Source organism: Diadema antillarum, unplaced genomic scaffold (assembly GCF_040938485.1).
Source record: "Diadema antillarum isolate AM-2024a unplaced genomic scaffold, OU_Dant_1.0 seq00000877_RagTag, whole genome shotgun sequence".
In the NCBI taxonomy this organism is placed as follows: Eukaryota; Metazoa; Echinodermata; class Echinoidea; order Diadematoida; family Diadematidae; genus Diadema; species Diadema antillarum.
In genome coordinates, this window is record NW_027271741.1 from 945,800 (window position 1) to 962,350 (window position 16,551).

A 16,551-nucleotide genomic window follows, 5' to 3' on the forward strand; every position below is an offset into this window, starting at 1 on the left:
ATGCGTTCCTGCTGGGAAAAAGATATCTTTGGTGGTTGTATTCTAAAAAGAATGCAGCATCTTCTCAAGTTTGGGCCAGCCAAGAAAAGGTGTAGCCAGTGCATGAAGCTCATACACTGGCTATCTGCATACAAAAGATTATTAAAAAGTGTGATGGAGTTCATGTAGTGACTATTGATGTTTAGGTTGGAATATAAGATAGTATCAGTGATAGCCCAGTAACCACACAGAAAGAAAACTGATAAGAAAGGGGACCTGAGCTTTTGATCCTAGCAGAATATTTTGTCATCTCTGATTCTGCTCAGGGTGAAAGCATAGGCCCCCTTTGACTCAAACTGAAACTCAACACAAACTCAAACTCTCGTGTCCTACCATGTAATGTGCATCAGTAAGTATTTTTAGGTGCTGGCAGCCAGGCTGTGTTCTGAGTTTTGAGTGTGAGTTTGAATTTAGTGTGATAGTGAGTTTGTTTTATTTCAACATGGCTGCTTACTCAAAGTCCGACATGTTAACTGCAATCGGTCTCAAGTGAACTCAAAGTCAAACCACAAACTTTTACCTTCTACCATGCAGTGTGTGTCAGTAAGTACCTGGAGATGTTAGCAGCCGGACTAGCGGGGTCCCCTCACATGGTCAGTGCCACAGTTCTGGCTCTCACAAGGATTCTCTTTGAGTACAAAGGTAGGTTCTGCATAATTCTCTCTTATGAGTTGGACCATCAACAGAGGGAGCTAGACTGAAGGCAAGCAGATTTAGCTTCCTTTTTCAGTCACATACATTTCCACATTGTCCACATTGATGTGATAAATGCCACATTTTGAGAGAATTTGGATGTTTAGCTTTGCTACTTTCTGGTAAAACATGAATATTGTGTCAAAGGTTTATTGATTCAGGGGAGATCTATTTGACACTTTTATTTTTTTCTGGATATTAGGTGTTCTGTATTGTTATAGTTATTTTAGATAATTTTACTGACATATTTTTTATTCCAAAGTGCTGTGCCATTTGCTATTTGATTCTTATGGTGTTTTTTAGTGCTGGTTGGTAAAATTCATAGCATGTAGATGTTCTGGTTAGTGTAGATGGAATTTAAAGAATCAATAATTACACATTCAACACATCGCAGACTTTGCAGGGCAACATATCAACTCTGGCATGTCTCGTAATAGTAAGCAAATGATCAACGTTGGTGAAGGTGATGGGACAAACTATCACTTCCGAGGCGATCTGGATGTAGCTATCTTTCCGAAGTGCAGCTGAGGAAAAATAGCGTACGCATTCAGATCGCCGAGGACGTGATAGTTTGTCTCATTGCCTGAAACTAAAAGTTGATTATATGCTTTATATTCCACATCTAGGGTCCTAGAAATTCCCATTTTATTCCACATCTGAAACCGTTTTAGCTGTCTTTAGGTATCCTTAGGGCTTAGGCTACGTGTGCACGTAGATGACAAAACAATGAATTTGCTGCGCGCACAGTGCAGGACCGAAGTGAAAGTGCGTTGCACTGTGTACTATCAAGTGACCTAGGTCACATGACAGTCCACAGTGCAACGCACTTTTATTTCGCGCGTACTCATCTTGCGTTAGGACTGTGTGGACTGTGTGGAGATCAGCGAAACAAAAGGGACTATCAACATAGAGTGTAACGAACTTTTCTTGTCAGGTGATGTGATGGGCAAAACTATGCTTCATCACGTGATCAGCTCTGGACCAATCCTATTGCAACATTCTTAGTATGTGGACTATAACATCACGTAATGTCCACTGATACTTTACTTTAGTTGTACTTCACTCTGTCCTCCCTGCTGATGATGTATTCTGCATGAGATACAATGTACCAATAGTGCCATGGTGTAGCAATCCTGTGGCAGTCAATGGCTTCCAGGATTTTACAGTCGCCAACAAGGCCATCATTATTAAGTTGATCAATAGGTCCGTCATTTATGTACAATTTTGTGTATGTATGTATATATGTATGTAATATGTATTCATTAATTAATTTATTTACATGCATGTATGTATTTATTTATTTATGTATTTATTGATTTGTTTATATACATGTATGTATATATGTATTTATATATATATATATATATATATATATATATATTTATCTGTCTGTCTATCTACCTATCTATCTATCTATTTTAATTCTCTATTTTTTTTTCTTTTGTCCATCAGACATTATGAGAGGAGTTCTGCTGGAGCAGCTGGTAGATGCAGTGGACACACTCATGAAGGCTAAGGGGCGAGAAGTGCTCAAAACGGCCCTGGGCCTCATCAAAGTCATTGCTACAGTGGTCCCAGACGTTGCCCTTGCTCAGCACGTGGAGAAACTGGTGGGCAGAGATCTTCAATAGATTGTCTGGCTGGCTGTCTGGCTGGCTATCTGTCTGTCTGTCCGTCTGTCTGTCTGTCTGTCTGTCTGTCTGTCTGTCTGTCTGTCTGTCTGTCAGTCTGTCTGTCTGTCTGTCTGTCAGTCTGTCCGTCTGTCTGTCTGTCTGTCTGTCAGTCTGTCTCTGTACCTCTCTCAAGGTACTGATGAACTGGGAGGTCAGCAAAACTTTTGCTGTTAACCCATTTCGTATAAGATGATGATAGAAATTCCATGCAAGTGAAGGTTTTGATCAAATATGTGTCAATGAGGAACGTGTTGGTTTGGTCACAGAAGGTCATCAAACCTTTTCCAGTGTCAGTGTAGTTCTAAATCAAACTTAGTGAATTTCAGCCATCTAATCCTCTCTCAATTCAGATTGATTTCTCTTTGTTGGTATAATATTTCTAAGTGATTGAATGGATATCATTAACTGTATGATAGTAATATTAAAGGTACAACTGTATTATCAGAAGTGAAGAATGCACAATTTTTTTTGTTTTACTTTTATAATTTTTACTGCTCAAGGAAATCTGAAATTGGCCAGTGTCATGGCACAGAATTCAGTACTCATTTCCTTTCTTTTCTGTTGAATATTGCATAACGGTCATTGTAAAATTGCTTGTGAACACATATGATTTTAGATCATATAATCATGTTCTTTGTGAAAATGACAAGATTATATATATATATATATATATATATTTTTTTTTTTTTGCTGGTGCTATCATCATAACTTTGGTGTCTTTGTTTATTTTTGTCCGTGACAGATTCAGAGTATGGCAGGCTTGAAAGAATCCAACAGGAGAAATCTCAGAGTTCCCATCAAAGGAATCTACTCCCGCTTTGTTCGCAAGTTTGGGTGAGGATTTTATGTGCTCTCAGATTCCTTAGTTTCTCTGTTTTTATTTGGTTGTTAAAACTCATGAAGATGTTTGACCGATCCCTAGCTTGTAATCATTAACACAAATGCACAAATATAGAACAGATTAGAAACAAAACAGTTGCCATTTCATAGTCAGGATGCACAAATACTTACAGGTTGTGCCGTATGAAAGTCATTGTTGACAGAATTATGTCTTTAGGCAGCTTGTGATTACGATTGATATGACCAGTTGACACAGACTATTCATGAACATGCTCTGTCACCAACTGTATTTAGATATAATTACATGTAACGTGTGTCAATGACGGATATAATGTCTTGACATGGACTTATTCCGATTGGACCGTTTTTCCTCGTCACCGTGGCAACAGGTTCGAGATGATCCGGAAGCTGATCCCGGAGCACCACCTGAAGATGGTGCAGAACATCAAGAAGATGCAGGACCGCACCAAGAGGCACAAGGCCATGAGGATGGCAGAGAGACAAGGAGGAAAGGGGGAGGAGGGCGATGATGAAGATGCGGAGGCCTTCGACGCCCTCGTGCCACAGAAACCCAAACCAGAGAGGTGAGATACGGATTACTGTAAACATCTTCATTTTTGTGCGATTAGGTTTTTTCGCTGAGCGGCTCAGAAACATATTTACAGGTTCTTAGATTTGCCTGTGCAGTTGTGTGCTATGTTGACATCTCATCCACAGAAAAAGACTGAATAAGATTTCGCATTTCTGTGCCTGAAAATAAATTACTTAACTGCGCAATATACCTACTGATGTACACGCATTGTGCCTCACCGTACGACTATGAGTGGTGCCGAACATTATGCACTACGAATGTGCATAATGCACACGTTTAAGTACTGCATACACAGAAATGATCCATCCGAGTGTACAGCCAACACATAAAGCTACTAGATACTAGCTAAATGAATACTAGGACACATACACACTTGCTTCTTACTAGTATTGTAGTGGTATTTATCAGCTGACAGAGCGCTCAATTTGACCGTTTCAATGCGTGCATGGAAAATCATGAAGATACTTTTTTGCCAGTTTTAGAATTTGTGCTACCCAAAAGCAGTGCTAAATCTGTGATATTTAATGTACTGCAGATATTTCTGCATTTGCAGTACTTCCTGGACAAATATTTTTGTGAGCAAGTGGAGCTGTCTTGAATTGCCTTCAGGTGAGACAAATGGTAAGGAAGTGTGCATTGAAGTTTACCATTATTGTAATCTTAAGAAATTTTCTGGGGGAGTGAGAAAATATCTGAAAGATATATCTGTGAGAATGAATAGAATCAAGAATGAGGAACTACATTACCATGATATGTAGTGTTTCATCGCAAAATTTGCTAAGCTCGATTTTTTGACATTTTTAACTTAAGTCCATCAGATAGAGTAAAATAAAGCCCTTCCATTAATACCCCACTTATAAAATACAAGGAATGTTCTTGAAGTCATGATTAGAAATGTCTCTAATTTTCTAATTTTCTTTATTTTTAGCAGCTTTCGATATCTCAACTGAACAAGAATGGATTTAACTCGTTTTGCGATTAAACTATTCTTATCCTTTCTTAATAGTTGCAGAAATATCTCATTTTTCTTATTTTCTTTGATTTTTAGCAGCTTTAGATATCTGAACTGAACAAGAATGGATTTGATTCATTTTGCAATAAAGCTCTTCATATCCTTTTTTTGATGTTGACGCATCATGTAGGAAAGCCAGGAGGTTAATTGTTTTCTCTTTGTTTGTTTTGGGGGCAATGTAGCATCGATGAGATCCTGCGAGAAACTGACTCAGAAGATGATGAGAACGATGAGGATGCCAAGGACGCTGCAGCCAGGGTCAAGGGTCAAAGGGCAAAGAAACAGGCCAGTCACCAGCGAGGCAAGGCGTGGTTGAAAGAAGGAGAGCAAGATGACACCCCCCTTGACTTCCTGGATCCTAGTGTCACAAGGAGAGTTCTTGGTGAGTTGGTGATTAACCCGTCCACATCATTAATTCATATGTTGCATCCCTCTATAAAGAAATATGACAAAACTAGAAAAAGCATTCAGAGAGCACAAACCTCTGCCAAGCAGCTCACTCCTATTCATACAAGCATGCTGAAAATCACTGAATTTCCCAATATAGAAGCCTGTTTTATGGCACGCAGCTTCCTGCTTTAAATCCATGGTTGATTAACAGAGTGAACTATTGCGCACTCTCCTTATACCTGTTACCGTGCGCTACATTTTGTATGTTGATACATCACTATTATATCCATATAATATGTCAAGGAAACTGACTGTTCATGCTTGGGCATAATCATATTTCCTGGTAATTATTATCATTATTATTATTATTAGAATTGCTTATTTGGTTTTACAAAAATGTGCTAAATCATAGCCTGAAGGCTAAAATACATTGCAAGCTCATATGAATACCTTCAAACGATATAGAATACATTGAACTATCATGCATCATATCCACAGAGGTAATCAAAATAAAAAAGAATGAATATTGCCTAAAAAAAATTACCTCATATTTTATGAATGATTCACAAGTAAACTTTACACAGCTTTCTTCATAGTACACTTGACTAAAAAAACAGTCAAACAAACAACAAATTATATTCTGAAGATATACTTACAAAATTATATGTTATGATGTAAATTGAATATATAAATGAATAAAGATATCAAATTTTAGTGATGCAGGAAGTGTGGTAATTGCAGCATTTACTGCTGTAGAATTTATCAATTTTCACATATTACAATTATAGCAATATATAAACTTTTTTTAAAAATTTGTATAAATTCCATCTGTACAGCCACCAAGCCAGATGCTTCAAGGGAATCACAGTCAGCCGGACACATCAAACACAACTTTAAGACACTCCCTGATGGCAGACTCCTCATCGCTGAGATGGATGATGAGGAAGCGGAGGAGAAGAAGGAGGGAGGAAAGAAAGAAGGAAAGAGGAAAGGAAGAAAACGTGGTGGAGGACCGGGAGATGATAATGATGATGATGGAAGGATTGATGACTTGGAGGATATGATGGATGAAGAATTTGCAAAGGTAAACTCAAGAGGATGAATGATAGCAACATTCCACCATGCAATTTAGATATGGAGGAGGTGTGAGAAATAAAGAGATGTTCGGTCAAGTGTACAAGAGGATAGTTTTGGGGTCTAAACAACAGATCTAGTGTAAAGTGACTGATAGGTATAGAAGTGTTTGTTTTGTGTGTGTTTTTTATGAATCCGTAAACAAAAATTTGGATGCATTCTCTTTTCAGCTAAAGAAAAGAAGAGAAACTGGAGAAAGTATGGAAAACAAAAATTGACAGTATTTAGATATGTGTAGTTTGTTGGTGCAGTGTGTAGTTCTTATTTGCTACTGATCAGAGAACGATTATTTTGGTGTTGTTGTTTTTTCTGAATGTGAATGCACTTTTCTGAGCTGGCATTTTTTTGTCCCCTTTCTTTTGTGGCCCATGCAAGTCAAAAATTGAAGCATATGTTTGCATTGTCCTATGAATACCTTCCCTTCATGTCATAGTATGGAGGATACGATAAGACAGTGAAACAGAGTAATACAGGAGTAGAGATACATCATATGTTTCCAGTGATGACATATAAATGTATGTTTCTATTTCACCATTGCAGGATTGTTTGGAATATACAGTGTAGTTGACATGACAGTAAGATTGTTAATGCTACTAAAGTAATCTCCCCCCCCCCCCCTCCCCAACCCCTTTGCCTTTTCTCCAGTTCCGCATATCCAAGAAGAGGAAGGTTGAGGACCTGAGTGTATCGGATGACGAGGATGAGAGTGCCACAAAATACCGAGGTTGGTTTGATTCCACACTTTGGTCTTAGACAAGGTTTTTATTACGGCCACTTGAGGTTTCTCAGACTCTGTACTCGCATAGTACTGTAAATGGCAATATTTTTGTGAGATGAACTTTTGTGCTGAATGGCTCAAAAACATATTCTTGGATTCTTGGTTCTTGGATTCACGCTACACAAATTCCTTACTTGTATGTTTTCATCCAATTCAAAGAAAGATGGAATTCGATATGACATTTTCCTGCATGGAAATTGATATATTATATTTGCTTCCCGATCCATTTCACAGAAACTACTGCAAACACACATTCGCTTCAATGAATGCCACTAGTAGTACTGAGGCACATGTGCACACACACTCTCGTACCAGGGAGGTACCACTGACAAACCCATGATTCAAAACCCGTTCAAAATGTGCGGAGAATATCATAAAGATATTTTCGCAAGTGTTAGAATTCGCGCCAGCCAAAAGTAGCACGAAATGTGGGAAATTATTTACTGCAAATATTTCTGCACTTACAGTAACAAATGCCCTTGTAGTTTACAGTGTCTTGAGTTTTGCTTTTGTTTTGTTGTGTTTTCACAAGTAGATGTGTCAGTATAGGACATATTGAATGATCAGATTCCTGTTTAGTAGAGTGCATCATATGAAGCAATTAACCAAAGAAAATCCTGAAAAGCCCAAGTTTAATTTTTTTTAAAAGGAGGAAGAAGAAATCCCCATCATGGAAATTTGCCACATGTATGTGATATGCAACAAGCATTGATGCAAGGACATAAGGCAATATATAATGTGTGTGTGCGTGCCATATTTATATATATGTATGTTGGGCAGTAGGGATGGATTCACTTTGGTTTCATGAGTTTCATTAATGTATTTTCTTTTTGTTTTGAACTTTTCATTTGTAGCTGGAGGTAGTGGCATCCACAGACCCATTGGTGCTGCTGGCAAAGAGAAACCAGCTTCTAAACCTGGTGTAGAATATTCTTCAAAGGTATGTTTTGCTTACTGGAGCCATTCCACTGACGTGTGTCAGATCTATGAGATATTGCCTTCACAATGAGTGGAAAAAGCTATGGTTGTACTAATGGGTGTTGAACTATGAATCATGAATACATTGATGCCACAAGTGACATGTGGGGGATGGGTGAAAATTCCTATCTCTGCCATATTTTCTCCCATTTATGCATATTTATTGAATTTTTCGGATTGCTATGCACGTGTGAAATATGTGTGTTTGTGTGTGCTTGTGTTTTTAAGTGTATGTTTGTATATATCATGTGTCCATAGCATTGTTTGCACTTCTGTTTCTAACAGTATGACAGGAGTTATTTTTGGATTAAAGGAATAACAAGTTTTAATAGGCACCCTTATGTAAAAACAAACAAACAAACAAACAATTGTGCATTAGTTGAAAAGAAGAGGTCTTCATCCATTCTACAATGTGAATGTTTTGATACAATTGTAAAAACATTTTTTATACTTGACAATTTTGAGGTTAAAGGGATGGTACAGTTTCGGATGAGATGGGACTACAGTTTTCCAACTTCTTCTGATGATAATAGTTTGAGTTAATGAGAAACTTCTCATGAAATATGAAAGAGCATATAATTCTAAGAGGAATTCAAAGTTTGTTTGAAGAAAATTGGTTTTGAAATGGCTCAGATATCCGAAACAAAGTAATCCTAATAAAAGGTGGGACCCACCTCTTATTAGGATCACTTTGTTTTACTTTGTTTTTGGATATCTCAGCCATTTCATTACAGATTTTCATCAAGTAAACTTGATTCCTGTTGGAATTGTACATTTCATAAGGAGTTTTCTAAGTATCTCGCAAAGAGTTGAAAGCTGAATCCTTACCTCAACCAAGATTTTCCATTTGAGTATGAGCATTGTTTTTACAGCCAGCGCTATGCTGGATTGTACAGAGTTTTGATTGCAGGTATCTAAATATTCTTTGTCATGTTGTCATCTCGCTTTTCCTATTGTAGAAGGCTGGTGGTGATGTGAAGAGGAAAGGAAAGCAAGATCCGTATGCCTACATACCTCTCAGCAGGCAGCAGTTGAACAAAAGGTATTATATTATGATATTGCATGACATTTTCAGGGGGTCAACATACACTTCTCAATGTGGCAATGAGCCAGTTATTTGGTTTAAACAACGATGTAGAAGAGTAGCTTCTGTTTAATATATCTCTTTCTGCATCTCACATGTGCTCAGGCGTGAATCAAGCTGCCTTCTTAAAAGCTTTTTCTCTTCGAAACTAGTGAGAAGATGTTTGTTTCTGTTAAGGGCATATACCATGGTTTGTGTTCTGTCATTTGTAAAGCCAATGTGAAATCTAAATATTCAATTTATTCATGTTTGTTACATATTTCTCATAATCTTAAGAAGTAAAGATTTAAGTCCCATAGCACATCAGCTACTTGGGAGAGCTTGCTTTTTGGTGTTTATCATGCTAGTTTCATTATGTCTTAGTAAGTTTTGATGCAAAAGTAAACAAATTCCACAGAAAGCTATGCTGTTCCATCATTAAACTTTTCAAATTCTGTTTGAAAAAAGGAAAGTATGTCACATCACACACAACGTGTATTTTCACTTGGAATATGAACAGCGGTATACTTTCATGAGTAATCCAAAAGATGATTATTCAAACTAGATGAATAGCTCATTAATTCAGTAAGTTATCATTTCCTTTATTATTAGTTCTGTTTGCAGGTTATGTCATAGTGGAAGTAGTGTTATATTTTTCCATCTTGTTCTGATTATTTGTATTGTCCTCACTCAGTGATGGAATGCAGGTTGCATTAACCCGTTGAGGACAAGTTCTGAGTATACTCGGGCAAGTGTCTATGGGAAATGCGTGTTGTATCAAAATCAACCCGTCCTCAATGGGTTAATATCGTTTTAGCTTTTGTAGTACATTGGCTCCTGACTTCTACACTTTAAGGGAATTGTATAGTTTTGGTTGAGACCTAATTTCAGGTTTCTAACATTTTTTTGTGAGATAATGAGAAACATCTAATGAAATGTGAAAGAGCATGTAATTCTATGAGGAATTCAACATTTATTTGATGGAAATTGGTTTTGAAATGGCTGAGATATCCAAAAAAGAGCGATTCTAATAAAGTGTGGGACCCACACTTTATTACGATCGCTTTGTTTTGCTGTGCTTTCTTTGGGAGGATGTTTCAGTCATTCCAAACCCGTTTTTCATCAAATAAACTTTGAATTCCTCTTAAAATGGTATGCTCTGTACTATATCATAAGTGTTTTCTTGGTATCTCGCAAAAAGTTAAAAGCCCAATTCTCATCTCCACCAATACTGTACCATCCCTTTAATATATATTCTTTTTATACCAATGAAATTTTCTTTTTTGTCTTCTCTACTTCTTTCAGGACGAAGAAAAAGGCATCTGGGCAGTGGGCAGCTATGGGCAAGGCGGCAAAGAAAGGCGCCCTCAAAGGGAAGAGAAACAAAAAGAAGCATTGATGAGGACATCTGACTGACCTCCGTGGAGTTGGATGATACTCAGACTTCAGATTATGATACTTTGACTGTATGAATGAATTGGATCTTCGAACAAAAATGGACGAGTGTGCTCCTGAAAGGTGTTGCAGTGAATTTCAAGAAGCAGCGGCTGTGGTGTGCGAGCTGATATGATTCACACTGTCATAAGACATCAGCACTCCATGGCAAGACATTTGATAACATCCCCCCCCCCCCTTTTATTTATTCATATTCTTTTAATTGTTGTTGTTTACTGTATCTTTTAACATTTTGTGTGAATTCCAGCCAAAATTTTCTAACAAGAGAGAAAAGTGACTTTGAACACGACTGCAATTGGTAGGGAAAAACAAAAATCTGCTGAGGGGTATGCATAGTGTATGTCAATGGATATGTTGCAGTGTTTTTATAGAATCGTTTGCACAGTAAATAGTGTTTCACTGTACATTACTTTTTTGTGATCATTTTAGGAATATTGTAGCCATTTGGTCATTTTATGTTAATGTGGTGATGTTAAAATATGAAGAATTTCCTCCTTTACTTCAAAGTGAAATAGTGACTCAGTATGCATCGTATTGCTTGACTGTGCCTGTTGCTCAGTTGAGGGATAGTGTGCAATGTAGAAGTGATGTCAAAGTAGATGTTATGAATACACCTAAGAACCTTTTTTTCACTGCCACAGGAGGTTTAGATGTTTTGGCCAAGATGATACTATTTTCTCCATCATATCACATCACAAATTTGATGCTGAGCTGTCTGTTTCGTACTGGCATACAATGAATTATGTCTGACGTGCATGGAAATTTTTTTCGTGAACAGGTTGATTTGAAAGTGAAGACATGACAGTCAAATTGCAATGTCACGAGAAACCTCAGTATAGACAAGGTTACAATGACGTCATCAAGCCATGCTGAGGGACAAAAAGTGCGTATGGGGGCCCATATATTGGCAAGCGCGTAAGCATTACATCCCAAGTCCTGCATAGCATGCGATTTTTTGTCCGGCCAGTCAGGCAGGCTGGTATGTGGTATGCGTGCCATGAGCTAGAGATATGCGCTTAATTCACATGTGATTTATTTTTGCCCCTCAGGCAATGCGTCATTTGACGTCACAGAACCTCATCCTACTGCTTTCTGAAGCAGCAACCAAAAAGATGTCATATTCTCTGAGTAGGAATGCTGGTTTTAATTAAGCAATACACTCTACACACATTAAAAAACAAGGAAATATGTTTCTGGAAGTGGATGAGCTATTTTAGAATTATTTAACAGGAGTGAGAGTGTAGTCAGTATATTGGCTTTTTTTTTTTTTTGGAACTGTTGGGGTTGTTCAAAGACTTTCACTGCTCAGGTGTATGCATTTATGTACACAATTGAAAAAAAAAAAAAATTGCCCTAGCTGCCCTACACTGTGCACTTGGCTTTAAAAGCTCAGATGGGCTTTTAGCTAGTGATTTGGCCTAATAACACTAATGTTAGGACTTAATTACATAATTACCAGTATTACTCCTTTATACGATTATCTGGTTGCATGCAGTGAATAGTCGGCAGTATACTCTATACCAATGGGGACTATAATAAATGTATACGCATGGAATTACTGCATATGATTTAAACTAATGCAAAGTATAGAATTAAATGTGTATGTCATGTATCTAAACTGGAAGGTTATATTTTTTTCCAATGAAAAAGATAATGCATGGAATATGAAAGCATAAATGAATACACATACACATTATTTGGTTGAAGTGTGATAACCTACAATCAAGATGTGTACTTTTAAGTATGTAGACAGAGTTGAATATTTTTTCAGTTTTTATTTTGTCCCTGTAAAGCATACTAGTTTTGCTCTTGTGAATTGTTGTATGACAATTTTCAAATAAAATGATAAAGATTTTATGTTCAGAATGTGATGCAGGGTGACATTGTGTGATTGATATACAATTGTGTGTGTGTGTTTGTGTATTCGATGTGGATGGCAACTCCACACTGGTAAAAACAGGAAGTATGCGATGACACTAGATAATTCATGTCTAGACATCCTGACCTGGTGATCATTAATGAGAAATGTTTTGTCCATTTTTATATAAAAACAAAATGAACCAAAAAAAATCTTGGATCGAAAACATTTAACATCAGAAAGATATCCTGTGTTAAGATGTGTACCAGGTTGATTTCATGTATAGCAAGCAATTTAAGTATTTTTTCCTTCCTTTTTTTTTTCTTTTGCTAACAGGCCCAAGGTAATCATACCAAGGAAGTACTAGGCAAGCTTGCCTAATAATTCCTTGATTATACCACTCTGAATCTCTATGATACATATATAGTGTGAAGGAGATCAGAGTAATCAAAGATCAAATGTGTTGGGAAACAAACTGGTTAGATGGAGTAGGTAAAGGTTCACAGGATTCTCTGTATAACGTGTACATGTATTTGCATTTTACATTTGTTTGTTTCTTTCTTTGTTTCCCAGTGGTATACAGAGTACCAATATGTCTCTTTTTATTTGATTTATCATTATTATTTATTTATTTTTTAATGAGAGTCTGTTTTGGCCAACAGCATGACAAAATTACGAAATTTACCTACAGCATATTTTCCCTTTCACTGAATTCTTTATGCATGTGGCGGAAATAAATAAGGATCATAGAGGGAGGGAGAGAGAGAGAGAAAGGAATGTGTAGATGCATGTTGAAGTGCAGTGATGATTGCATTATATGAAATGAGTGATGTTATTATTCCAAAGTTAAACAGAAAATGGAATCGGGTTCGTTGTTACGAAGGTTTGCCATTTCGGAACACACAAGTATACTTGTAGGCCGACCTAGATGTTCGTTAATCCGAAAGTAAAATACAATAGAGATCATCAATCCAAACATTTATGCTGTTATTCCGAAGGTTCGTAATTCAAAAAATGAATTAAGGTTCGCTCTTTCATAGGCTCATTCATCCAAAAATGAAATATAGTTCGTTATTTAGAGGGTTTGGGAATCGGAAAGTGGAAAAAAAAGTTCGTTATTTAACTTTTGGAAGTACGAACTGTGTTTAGTTTTTTAATGAGCCTCTGGATCAACAAATCTTTGGAATAATGAACAGTGAAACCACGTGAAACTATTAGCAATTTCATTAAACATGGACCATGAAGACTGAGATAAACAAGGTTACTTTGAAAACGAGATTATTAGATGATGATAGAGTAGATGGAATAGCACTGCCAAGGTGGTATTATACCCGTATACTGTGTGCTCCCGTTTTAACTTAACACGATTAAAACAAAAATCTCTTTTTAACGAAGTAGAAATCCAATCCCCAAAATGTTAATCTATATACATGTAGGTACCTATCTTTATTTTTTTTTTTTTTACTGTTTGACTATAACAAAATTTCGATAGAACAACTTCGTTGTAACGGGAGTAGCCAGATGTATATCGAGAGAGGGACAAAAAAAATCAATGAGAGAAAGGAAAGTTGACATGACAAAGCTAGGACGAGCTAAGAATTATTTTTTAAAACCAGGAAGACATGGCTCCTGTGACCCTTTTTTGTGCTAGGCTCTTTGTAGTGTGTAGGGCTTGCAACACTGGGATTTTCTGCGCCAATCGGCGACGCAAAGCAAATATATGAAGCACTTTTAGCTCGAGTGTTGCCTCGAACACCTACACAGGAACCGCGGAACTACTGACAGAGGGCGGGCATCCCAATGATCATCGCCCCCTCCCCTCCCCCCCCCCCCCCCAACACACACACACACACATGAAAAAACGTTCCGCGGCCATGTTATATGAACATTATTACCCTGATGGGTACATGGGACGGGCGTTGGAAACATTCCAGCATAGGTCGAATTACAAATGAATAGATGAATGAAAGTGACATAATTATCGAGAATATATTATATCTGTAGACGACAAACATGACAAAGAAAACAGAATACTCTCCTGCATTTGATTCACAAACATAGATACACAGAATGATGAGATGGGATGGGCTTTGAGAGGTAAGACAGGGATCGGCTTACGGTGGCCCAGGGCCACCAAAAATGATGTCGGGGGCCAGCAAATTGCCTTAAAGGTTACCTTTTGGTGGACCGATATCGGGCAACAAAGATTCAAAATGGATTGCTGTCACTCTTTGTAGTTTGGGCCAATTCATTTTCCTTTTTCCGGGCCACCAAAATTTTGAAATTACTCTGACATTACAATGGCCCAAACGGGCCACCCGAGAGAGAGAGAAAAAAAAAAGTTGGTGTCAAGCCCAGGTGTCGAGCCTATAGGGTAAAAGCATGGATCTATATATCCATGGTATGAAAGGGTATAACATTAATTCATGAGTTCACGAACCCCGTATCGCAACCTTTTTCTCTTTTAAACTGAGCAAAGGCACGAACTCTAGACTGATTAATCATCGCAAGGTTGTAAAGCGGCGTGTAGCCATTAACGACGTTTCCACCCTTGTATCTGGCCTCCCCTACGAATTGTTTTAGTCCAGACACGTACCTAGCGGTGATTAACCGTGTCTGAAGATCAAGGTGATGCCTGGCTTTGTGTCAGTCGGTGCGTTGTGGGATTGCATTATGTGCGGTATAATCAGCACAGTGACATTTCTACCGGGAATACGTGACAAATTTTCTTCTGAAAACCCCGAAGAACCGGATCAAGCACGCCTGTGAAAAATGCATGGCGATGACAATACTAGTATAGGTATAGTTCTAGGCCTACTTGGTCAATTGTCTCTTTTCTGTTCTTTCCTGTCAATATTCGTTCCAACTTCACTCTAACTTTTGTCTACACCGTGCCAAAAAAAGAGGCAACAACCTAAAAAAGAGAGAGAAAAATAAAACATTTTTATAAGTACCACCTCATCACTGTAAAAAGATTAAACAATCATGCCAAGTAAAGAGAATACAAAAATAAATATTTGTTTTTCTCCGCGACATCATTTCTGGAAGTCTTTTTTATATTTTTTCAAATAATAAATCATCGCGCATGGAGTGGTGCCCCCCCCCCCCCCGAATATCAGAGGAGCGTATTGTTTAACCAACGATATAGGCCTACTTTTCCGCAAGAGCAATAATGCCAGGGAGGTGGTCTCATCTCCCTGATAATACACATATGGGCCTCGGGCTATCATTCATTCATGTCAAAAATGACCAGTTAGTGAACCTCCAGGGGAGGGGAGGAGGAGAGGAAGGAGGGGAGGGGGAGGGGGGGGGGAGGAAAGGGGAAGTCATGACGAAGAGGAATGTTCATAAAGAGCGCCACTGAGCAGCTATAAGATGTAGGGCGAGGTTAAGCCAGTTCACATGCAACTAATAATCTGCAATAAAGATCAGAACCACAGACTGACTTTTCAAAGCATGGATTAATCTGTTTATTGGAAGAGCTGTTGAAAACGGCTAAAGTGGTAATTTGCAAAATGATTTGTAAGTGTTTCATGACCTGTTTCTGTTCATTTGGTTGAAAGGAATATATATATATATATATATATAACATACATATACATACATATATACACACACATGAGACAGAGTTCGACATTATACCAGTGACCAGGTGGCCTGGTGGCCCTGGGCCACGAAACATTGATGTCGGGCCACTAAACTTCCAAAAACCCGAAGGGGCCACTACAGAAAAAAAAAAAGTTCGCGTCGATACACTTTATATGGATACAATATACACGCGTATTAATATACACTTATGATATGCACAATATAATTATACACGTATATTGCAAATTCATTGTCATTATAATTATTAGTATTAGTATTATTATTATCATTATTTCGTTTCATTCATACAGGGTGCATGGCCCCGTCAGTAATCTACTGTTTTCCAGGGGGCACTGTAAATACATACATACAAGATAGCAATCACAACAAATGACATAAACATAACTGAATACATCAAACAGAACAGAACAGTATTTCGTGAAACTGAGAAAATGAGG

General features: G+C 37.6%; 1 protein-coding gene across 1 annotated transcript in view; it reads left to right on the top strand.

Annotated features, from left to right (window-relative positions):
• LOC139740759 (RRP12-like protein) overlaps positions 1-11,164 on the top strand; it is a 35,003-nt gene extending 23,839 nt beyond the window's left edge. Inside the window, exons 19-28 of the mRNA XM_071651334.1 lie at positions 574-681; positions 2,185-2,342; positions 3,148-3,239; positions 3,635-3,829; positions 5,032-5,231; positions 6,076-6,323; positions 7,019-7,097; positions 8,006-8,091; positions 9,089-9,171; positions 10,498-11,164. Coding sequence (XP_071507435.1) covers positions 574-681; positions 2,185-2,342; positions 3,148-3,239; positions 3,635-3,829; positions 5,032-5,231; positions 6,076-6,323; positions 7,019-7,097; positions 8,006-8,091; positions 9,089-9,171; positions 10,498-10,591 — 1,343 coding nt within the window. The 3' untranslated portion in view covers positions 10,592-11,164. The remainder of the gene's footprint in view (positions 1-573; positions 682-2,184; positions 2,343-3,147; positions 3,240-3,634; positions 3,830-5,031; positions 5,232-6,075; positions 6,324-7,018; positions 7,098-8,005; positions 8,092-9,088; positions 9,172-10,497) is intronic.
• Positions 11,165-16,551: the final 5,387 nt, after the last annotated feature.